This window comes from Amphibalanus amphitrite, unplaced genomic scaffold, assembly GCF_019059575.1.
Source record: "Amphibalanus amphitrite isolate SeventyFive unplaced genomic scaffold, NRLGWU_Aamphi_draft 002555F_arrow, whole genome shotgun sequence".
NCBI lineage: Eukaryota > Metazoa > Arthropoda > Thecostraca > Balanomorpha > Balanidae > Amphibalanus > Amphibalanus amphitrite.
Window position 1 is genome coordinate 25,001 of NW_024883972.1, and position 9,925 is coordinate 34,925.

The 9,925-nt window shown below is 46.6% G+C and overlaps 1 protein-coding gene across 1 annotated transcript; it reads right to left on the reverse strand.

The window, feature by feature from the left end:
* Positions 1-7,438: 7,438 nt before the first annotated feature.
* LOC122377143 lies at positions 7,439-8,522 on the reverse strand. The gene is made up of 3 exons (XM_043357104.1): positions 8,393-8,522; positions 7,731-7,919; positions 7,439-7,626 (listed from the first exon to the last, which is right to left on the reverse strand). The coding sequence occupies exons 1-3, from the start codon at positions 8,520-8,522 to the stop codon at positions 7,439-7,441; spliced, it is 507 nt and encodes a 168-aa protein (XP_043213039.1).
* Between the last annotated feature and the right edge of the window lie 1,403 nt (positions 8,523-9,925).

Here is a 9,925-nt window from a genome sequence, read left to right on the forward strand (position 1 = left end):
CCCTTAAGTGGTCTTAAGGTATACGAGTCAATACAGAGGTCAACTTAACAGTGTATCCTGCCTAAACTAAGAAAGATATGGAAACCCGGTTACCACCATTCGATAGTTCTTGAATGTATCTACAACATATAGGAAATTCAAGGTCTTGACGTTTTTGGTCTGGCCGCCAGGTGGCGCCAAAGTTGACATACATTTGCGCCACCTGGTGGTCAGTTGTAGAAACTCGACCGGCATGCGGTTCAGATATGTTCTAGATACATCAATTGTGCATCGACTGACACTAGAAACTTGAAGATCGGGTAAGCCGTTTTGAGTCTAGAAGCTTCCAAAGAGACCAATGTTTGGCTATGCACCCCTTAAGTGGTCTTTTGGCATAGGAGTCAATGCAGAGGACTACTCAACTGCCTCTCCTGCCTAAACTAAGACAGATACAGAAACCCGGTAACCGCCATTCGATAAGCTACACCAGACATAATCAGTGTTAGTGATCACAGTCAGTCACTGTTTTCTGTCATCTTCTGCTATGTCAGCAGTAAGTATGTACAGACAGTATCATCATCCATGTGATCACTTCAGTGATTATGCATGGGTTTGTAGCTTTTTGTGGTACGTTACTCATGCTGTGTCTAACTCCTCATGTTTTCTGACTAGCCGTGTTTTGGATTACAGCGTCGTCGGCGTCGGCGTGTCCTCACGCCGACACCGACGTGCACGTCATAGGGTCATTGCGTTTTGTGACTGTCTCCTCATTACTACAGGAAAAAATAATAAATGTGAACACCAGACACGATCTGTTCTTTATTAACTCTAAGAACATATATCCAAAGGCAACACTTCCAAAGGTAACGTATCTACAAAGATAACATATATACACAGAAAACATGTATAGAAAGACAACAAAAATTAAAATCATGAAAATTAACGTATATACAACGAGCAAGGACAACATAACAAACTTATGTACAAAGAAAAGGCATATTCTAACATAAAAATCAGGACGCTTCGGCCTCGACAAGGACGACTTCTCGCCCGCCCCGAGTACACGCACCCACCGACCAACATCAACAAACGCTTCGGCCTGAACAAGGACGACTTCTCGCCCGCCCCGAGTACACGCACCCACCGACCAACCGGCCTTGGTCACGGAGTTTTTGTGCCGCACTTATTTTAGGTAGCGTCGGCGCATATATTTCGCCTTGTCATGGATTTGCTGAGGCGTGAAGCGGCTCAGCACTGCACTGGCGTCTTTTGAGATGTCCCGAGCGTCGTAGCGCCGCTTTTCGCCGGTTATAAAGTCTCGGCATGCAGACGCCAGGGCTTGCGACTCAGCTGGCGACCAAATCGTTCTTTCCTGCCTTGCCTTAGCTTGGGTGCCACCACTTGGACCCTGTCGCCGTCCACGTGGCGCAGAGGCGACGGCAGCAGCATCACCGGCTGATGGACCGGCGGTGGCGGTGACGTCAACAGCTGATAGACTGGATGCGGCGACCGGAGTGGCGGCGGCAGCAGCGTCGCCTTCGCTTTCGGTAGAGGGACCGACAGGTGTGGCGGCGGCAGCGACCGAGGCGGTTTGAGAGCCAGTGGAAGAGTTGGCGGGAGCAGAAGAAGAATCGGCGGTGGTGGCGTGCTCGGGCTGCTCCCAGTCGGAGTCACTGCTGCTGCTGTCGTCTTCACCGACGAGCCGCTGCCGCTCCCTTATGATGGTGTCATGCCCTCGCAGCCTAGCAGACACGCCGACCCCGCCGTGCACATCGTACACGTAAAGCTGCGTGTCTCTCGAGTGCGCCATCGACGCCGCTACGTCCCTGCGACAAAAGAGAAATAAGTTAGTTTTATAGTGATATTAACAGTACTTAAGTTTTAATAGTTTGAAACAATTATGTGGTTATAATTAAATGTAGCTAGTGCACGGGGTTATATAATAAAGGTCCTCATACTTCAAGGAACGTAAGTTCATAGGGAAGTCGAAAAGACATTTTATTTTGTCAAACGCTTTATTACGTCAACAAACACTGAACTTACTCCTGGTTTTCTGGCGTCCGCGCAAGGCCGATCACGGTGCCGTAGCGGATGCCGCGTGCCGTCAGGGCTGGGACGTCGGCATCCTCCCCCATGGCCTCCAGCCACACCATTTTGAATATCTTGGCCGCATTGCTTGAGTCAATGGCTGAGCCTCCCTGGTTGATGAACAGCTATAACACACAGGGACAAAAAGATGGTCAGATGTGCGCCGTCTGCGCTCTGAAAGATCATAAAATATATACAATCGAAACAAGACTTAATAACATATATGCACTTTTCACTTACTCGGCCGCTGTCCTCAGAAGGGGTGCCACTGCCCGCCGCCAGGAGGAGAGGCCTCTCCTGGTCGAGGTAATACCGCAGCCGGTGCCAGGTCTCCAGGCGGCATGGCGCTTCATGGCGGTGCTGTCTGGCCGTCTTGAAGGTCCAGTTACGGATCAGCTTGTGGCTTCTGCCACCGAGTTCTGCGTCCTGAAATACACAAAGGAAAACGCACTTACACACTTTCATTTCAGTTACGCACAAAGGAGTAGTATCATGGTAAGTACATCATGGTAACTACTAATGCCAAAAGCTTAGACTTACCCGTGCGGACTCGAGGTGCCTCGCCTCGATGCCCGTCACATGTGACGGGCGTCCGACACCCGTCACCAGCAGAATTGTCATGAGACGATTTCTTGCGGTCCTGGCCGACTGTAGAGTTGGGAGGTCTTCTGGACCGGGGATGGCCTCCATCGCCTTTGCCAGGTCCGACTGGAAAGAGTAAAGCATAGCCAACTTTGTTGAAGCTGTAATTTGTTTTCATAACCTTGTTCAAAATTTCTCCCAAATAACTGTTATAGATTTTATCACGAAGTCCATGAGATCATATTAAAATAGTTGTAAAAGTAAAGTTAAATTTTACCTCCAGGAAGCGCTGCTGCGCCTCAAGGCTGATAATGCGCTCGGCCTGGCCCGTGTAGTGGCGCTCTGCGTCTCGCTCCGTTGTTTTGAGCGCCCGGCGCCAGCCAGCGAGACGTTCCTTCATGGTCTGTGAATGCAGGGAAGAGCCGTGTTGCATGTTATCACCAAAAAAAAAAAAACATTCAACTCGAGATGATGTGTACATTGAGAGTATATAGCACCCCAAGTACAAAGCAAAACAATGACTTACGCTCAGCATAGGCGACCAGCGCCTGGCGTCCACGCCAAGGGCCGCGGCGTCCGAGATCGCGTAGTCGAGGAAGTCGGCGATTGACCGGATCTGGGCCCTCAGCGTGGACGTACGCAGGTCCCCGCTGTGTCTCTGTGTCAGTATCCACCCATCGCTCTTTTCACATTCCAGCATGGGGCCGCTGAGGGCCCTGAGCAGGTCCTCTGTTGTCTGGCGCTCCAGCGGTAGGCCGGTGATGTTGGGCAGCCAAAGACGAAGCTACAAAATAGAAATCACTATGGTCAATATAGCACCATATCATTGCCATCACATTTAACTGAAACCACGTTACACGCATCAAAATTCGTTCAACCCATTCTCAACACTGAACAATATTTATTGGAGCTTACCGCACGGATGAAGCGCTGCACTACCTCCTCTTGTCGGCAGCCACCAGGCACGCCGCGGAGGTACTCGGCATATCTGTTGAAAACTGCCGGGACGTCCATCGCTGCCACGACTTCCTTCCTCTCCGGCAGCACCACCTGAGCCGCATCGTAGGCTTCCTGGAACTGAAAAATGTGATTGTTAGCACTGATAATGTCAGTTTCATTTCCAAAAAAGTATTCATCATTATGTTTTCATACCAATAACCAAAAATATGAAATACCTCAGGGCAGGTCCGGCTTTTGAAGTGTCGGTCAAGATGTTCGGGCAGATTGATGACGACAGAGGTGCAGCCCGCTACGCTGCAACGCCAGCGGCGTCTTGGGCGCGGCGGAGAGGAGCCTCGTGCTGGGCTCACGCCCATCCTGCTCATGCGGCGCATCCTTTTTGCTTGGTCACATGCCTCATGAGCAAACTGGAACAATTCAACGACAGTGCTTAGTTCAAGTGTCAGTCTGACGCCGTCTTTCATTTTGCTAAAAGTAAGCAATTACATATGTTCACAGATAGCTGTTGTTATTTACCTCTGGATGCCACTGCTTTATATGGCGGGGCAAGTTGACGTATGTAAGGCGTCCTGCGCAACTCCCCAAATGACAGGCGTAGCGGTTCCTGCTGTTGTCGGTTCTTGACCGGCCGCGCCTTGGTTTGCCTGTCAATAAAAGTACAAAAACAAAAGGCAATGTTAGTGGGACTTCCGTTGAATCCATATATTTATTTTAAGGAATGCATAACTCAACCTCTGCATATCAATATAATTATTTCATTTACCGGCCCTGGAAGTACGGGACACCGGGAAAGATGGGCCCGGGACCGGATCGGCAGGCGGGTCCGGGTCCGGGCCGGCAGACGGGTCCGGGTCCGGGCCGGCAGACGGCTCTGGGCCGGTAGACGGCTCCAGGTCGGCAGACGGCTCCAGGTCGGCAGACGGATCCAGGTCGGCAAAGGGGTCCGGTAGCGACGACGCGTTGCTCCCCGGCACCCATTCGTCGTCGTCATCTTCAGCAGAGTCCAGCGGGGTGGCACCCGTCGGGGTGTCACTGTTGCCAGCCAGAGGTGGACCCTCTGTCGGAGAAAATACGCAGTTTTGATCATCAAAAGAAAAGTCGTTTACGAAAAATTCAAATATAAACTTGATTGATATAAATATAAACACAACTGGTTAGAATCTATAGAACAACTTACCGTACTCCATCCAGCCGCCGCACTCAGAGAGCGTTGGAGAAAGTCGAGTGGGCTGCTCCACCTCGTCGTCCTCGTCGTCAGCGACGGTTGCTGGTTGCTGACTGCCCCCGGCTAAAACAGACATAATTTATGTCAGTTTCATCATTCTAAACAGAAACCACTCTAAGTGCCATGCCGGAATCACCCGCGAAAGTTAAGTAGCAATCTGCCATCTTAAGTAGCAATCTGCCATCACCCTGAAAGTTTAAGTAGCAATCTGCCATCTTATGTAGCAATCTGCCATCACCCTGAAAGTTTAAGTGGCAATCTGCCAACTAATGTAGCAATCTGCTATCACCCTGAAAAATGGATTCCAATTTTAACTATGAATCAACTCACCATCGACGGTTTGGCCGCCGAGGGCCGAGGCCTCGGCTGGAGGAGCATCGTCGTGCATATCCTCCTGTTCTTCCTCGAGCCTGGTAGGGATCTCTTCCATCATTACCAGATCCTTCTTCTTCTTCTTCCTTTTCTTGTCCACCTTCGTGAGGACCTCCTCAGCTGCTTCACTTCCGACTGTAATAGAGATATATTCTGTTAGTTATCGGACGTAGTAACTGCAAGTTACTTTGTCAAAAAGTCATAGATATTGTGATTTAAATTTTAACTATGAATCAACTCACCATCGACGGTTTGGCCGCCGAGGGCCGAGGTCTCGGCTGAAGGAGCATCGTCGTGCATATCCTCCCGTTCTTCCTCGAGCCTGGTAGGGATCTCCTCGAACTCGTCCAGATCCTTCTTCTTCTTCTTCTTCCTTTTCTTGTCCACCTTCGTGAGGACCTCCTCGGCTGCTTCACTTCCGACTGTAATAGAGATATATTCTGTTAGTTATCGGACGTAGTAACTGCAAGTTACTTTGTCAAAAAGTCATAGATATTGTGATTTAAATTTTAACTATGAATCAACTCACCATCGACGGTTTGGCCGCCGAGGGCCGAGGCCTCGGCTGGAGGAGCATCGTCGTGCATATCCTCCCGTTCTTCCTCGAGCCTGGTAGGGATCTCCTCGAACTCGTCCAGATCCTTCTTCTTCTTCTTCTTCCTTTTCTTGTCCACCTTCGTGAGGACCTCCTCGGCTGCTTCACTTCCGACTGTAATAGAGATATATTCTGTTAGCTATCGGACGTAGTAACTGGAAGTTACTTTGTCTAAAAGTCATAGATATTGTGATTTAAATTTTAACTATGAATCAACTCACCATCGACGGTTTGGCCGCCGAGGGCCGAGGCCTCGGCTGGAGGAGCATCGTCGTGCATATCCTCCCGTTCTTCCTCGAGCCTGGTAGGGATCTCCTCGAACTCGTCCAGATCCTTCTTCTTCTTCTTCTTCTTCTTCCTTTTCTTGTCCACCTTCGTGAGGACCTCCTCGGCTGCTTCACTTCCGACTGTAATAGAGATATATTCTGTTAGCTATCGGACGTAGTAACTGGAAGTTACTTTGTCTAAAAGTCATAGATATTGTGATTTAAATTTTAACTATGAATCAACTCACCATCGACGGTTTGGCCGCCGAGGGCCGAGGCCTCGGCTGGAGGAGGATCGTCGTGCATATCCTCCTGTTCTTCCTCGAGCCTGGTAGGGATCTCCTCCATCATTACCAGATCCTTCTTCTTCTTCTTCCTTTTCTTGTCCACCTTCGTGAGGACCTCCTCGGCTGCTTCACTTCCGACTGTAATAGAGATGTATTCTGTTAGTTATCGGACGTAGTAACTGCAAGTTACTTTGTCAAAAAGTCATAGATATTGTGATTTAAATTTTAACTATGAATCAACTCACCATCGACGGTTTGGCCGCCGAGGGCCGAGGCCTCGGCTGAAGGAGCATCGTCGTGCATATCCTCCTGTTCTTCCTCGAGCCTGGTAGGGATCTCCTCGAACTCGTCCAGATCCTTCTTCTTCTTCTTCTTCTTCCTTTTCTTGTCCACCTTCGTGAGGACCTCCTCGGCTGCTTCACTTCCGACTGTAATAGGGATATATTCTGTTAGTTATCGGACGTAGTAACTGGAAGTTACTTTGTCAAAAAGTCATAGATATTGTGATTTAAATTTTAACTATGAATCAACTCACCATCGACGGTTTGGCCGCCGAGGGCCGAGGCCTCGGCTGGAGGAGCATCGTCTTGCATATCCTGTTCTTCCCCGAGCCAGGTGCGGATCTCCTCCATCATTACCAGATCCTTCTTCTTCTTCTTCCTTTTCTTTTCCACCTTCGTGAGGACCTTAACGGCTGCTTCACTTCCGACTGTAATAGAGATATATTCTGTTAGTTATCGGACGTAGTAACTGGAAGTTACTTTGTCAAAAAGTCATAGATATTGTGATTTAAATTTAACTATAAATCAACTCACCATCGACGGTTTGGCCGCCGAGGGCCGAGGCCTCGGCTGGAGGAGCATCGTCGTGCATATCCTGTTCTTCCCCGAGCCAGGTGCGGATCTCCTCCATCATTACCAGATCCTTTCTTCTTCTTCCTTTTCTTTTCCACCTTCGTGAGGACCTTAACGGCTGCTTCACTTCCGACTGTAATAGAGATATATTCTGTTAGTTATCGGACGTAGTAACTGGAAGTTACTTTGTCAAAAAGTCATAGATATTGTGATTTAAATTTAACTATAAATCAACTCACCATCGACGGTTTGGCCACCGAGGGCCGAGGCCTCGGCTGGAGGAGCATCATCGTGCAAATCCTGTTCTTCCCCGAGCCTGGTGGGGATCTCCTCGAACTTGTCAAGATCCTTCTTCTTCTTCTTCTCTTCCTTTTCTTGTCCACCTTCGTGAGGACCTCCTCGGCTGCTTCACTTCCGACTGTAATAGAGTTATATTCTGTCAGTTATCAGATAGTAACTGGAAGTTACTTCTCAAAAAGTCATAGATATTGTGATTCAAATTTTAACTACGAATCAACTCACCATTGACGGTTTGGCCGCCGAGGGCTGATGCTTCGGGTGGAGGAGCGATGTCGTGCATGTCTTCGTCCTCCTGCTGTTCCCCGAACCAGATTGGGATCTTCTCGGGCATGTCCGGATCCTTCTTCCTTTTCTTCCTTTGCTTGTCCTTCACCTTCGTGGGGACCTCCTCCTTGTCTGCTTCACTTCCCTCTGTAATAGAGATGCATGCATTTAGTTATTGGAAGAAAGGACTAGAAGTTACTAAGTGCAATGCTGGAATCACCCGGGACGTTTTAGCGACAATCTGCAATCTTAAGTAGCAATCTGCCATCACCCTGAAAGTTTAAGTAGCAATCTGCCATCTTAAGTAGCAATCTGCCATCACCCTGAAAGTTTAAGTAGCAATCTGACATCTTATGTAGCAATCTGCCATCACCCGGAAAGGTCGCAAGGAGCCCAGCTCCTTTGATAATTCGCTTTACCGGATGAAATTCCGTATCACACGAGTGACAGCTATCCTGAGGGACACTTCGGGCGGAACCAGCTACTAGTTGGTTTGATTGGTCTTTCGTCCATATACCCAGCTCAGACGGACTCTTGCGAGTCAATTTGTGCTGGCCATCGCCCAGTCGTTTGGAAGCAGCTGCAATGCAAATTCAAAATGCAAGTATGAATCAACTTACCATAGATGGTTCTGCTACCGAAGGCCGAGGCAGTGTTTTCTTCTGCATAGCGCTTCTTCTTTTTGGGCTTTCTCTTGGCATGTTTGTCTTCGGTGTTAGCAAGAAATATACCCCAGTGATCTTCTGACATATCGATTTGCCTTCACTCTGTTCGTTTTCTTAATTGTTCCTTGCTAGGATTTTAACCTGTAACGAAATAAAACAAATGTCAAAATCCTATCATAAAGTAAAACCCTGAACACCTTTAGCCTATCTTCTCCTACGCCCTGTTTTTATTTACTGTTGTTACTTTATTACGATGCACAATATTTATAACACTTTTAGGTTACATATTAAGAAACCTAGATACTTTAACCGTAGCTGAAGATAAAAATGAAACAAAGCTGCATATTGCGAAATTTAACTATATTTCTTAAGCACTACATATTTAACTTTTTGTTGTATTGTGCCAATGCCCTCCAAAGGAGGGAAATAAAACACGTATATAAGTAGAGTAAATTATTACATATTACACGCAGAGTACGCTTAACATATTAGCCACAGGTACATATCAGAAAATACAGCATTCTATAAATCTAACACATTCATGCATGACTGATAAATATTTTCTAATCAATGCATAAACACAGGAACAAAATAAATGAACTGGTGGGCAGAGAAGATCGGATATCTCTCCAGATTGTCACAGGTGAGATAATTTCGTCATCCTTTTGTCCTGATGTTGAAAACCTGAAACAAATAGTACCAATCAGAAAACGATGCAAAAAGCAAACATAGGTTAGAATATTAAGGTATTTATTTATTTTGTTATGAATTGTTAGGTTAATTAATAATTCAGCAAATTTCTAAGTAGGCTTTTGTTTATTATTGAAATTTAAACATTATAAGTAAATAATGAGTTAATTTATTTAGTCAATTATAAAGGTTATTAAGGTCCCCGCGCTTAACAACGTTAGACCAAAATACAACAATCACATGCAAGTAGTTATCTTAGTTATGCACATGATTCCATTTCATGAAAGCTACACCAGACATAATCAGTGTTAGTGATCACAGTCAGTCACTGTTTCCTGTCATCTTCTGCTATTTCAGCAGTAAGTATGTACAGACAGTATCATCATCCATGTGATCACTTCAGTGATTATGCATGGGTTTGTAGCCTTTTGTGCCACGTTACTCATGCTGTGTCTTAAATCTTCATAAATCACTAAGTGCTCCAGCTATCATCTGAAACGACACAAAAAGTATGTTATTATATAGAAATTGAAAGATCATGCATATTGAGTGCATTTACGGATACGCTTAAGATACCCAGATACCCACCTAACCCATTAACAGATACCCACCTAACCCATCAAGTGACAATATTTAACTAAATCTTCACTTAAGAAAAACTTAGAAAGACTTTAATTTAAATTTCAAAAACTTCAAGCTATCTTAAGAAAGTGACAATTTTAATGTTGAGCTTAAGTGACAATCTGCATTGCCTAACATTCTTAAGAAGCAGTCTGCCATCGCCCGGAAAGCTTAAAT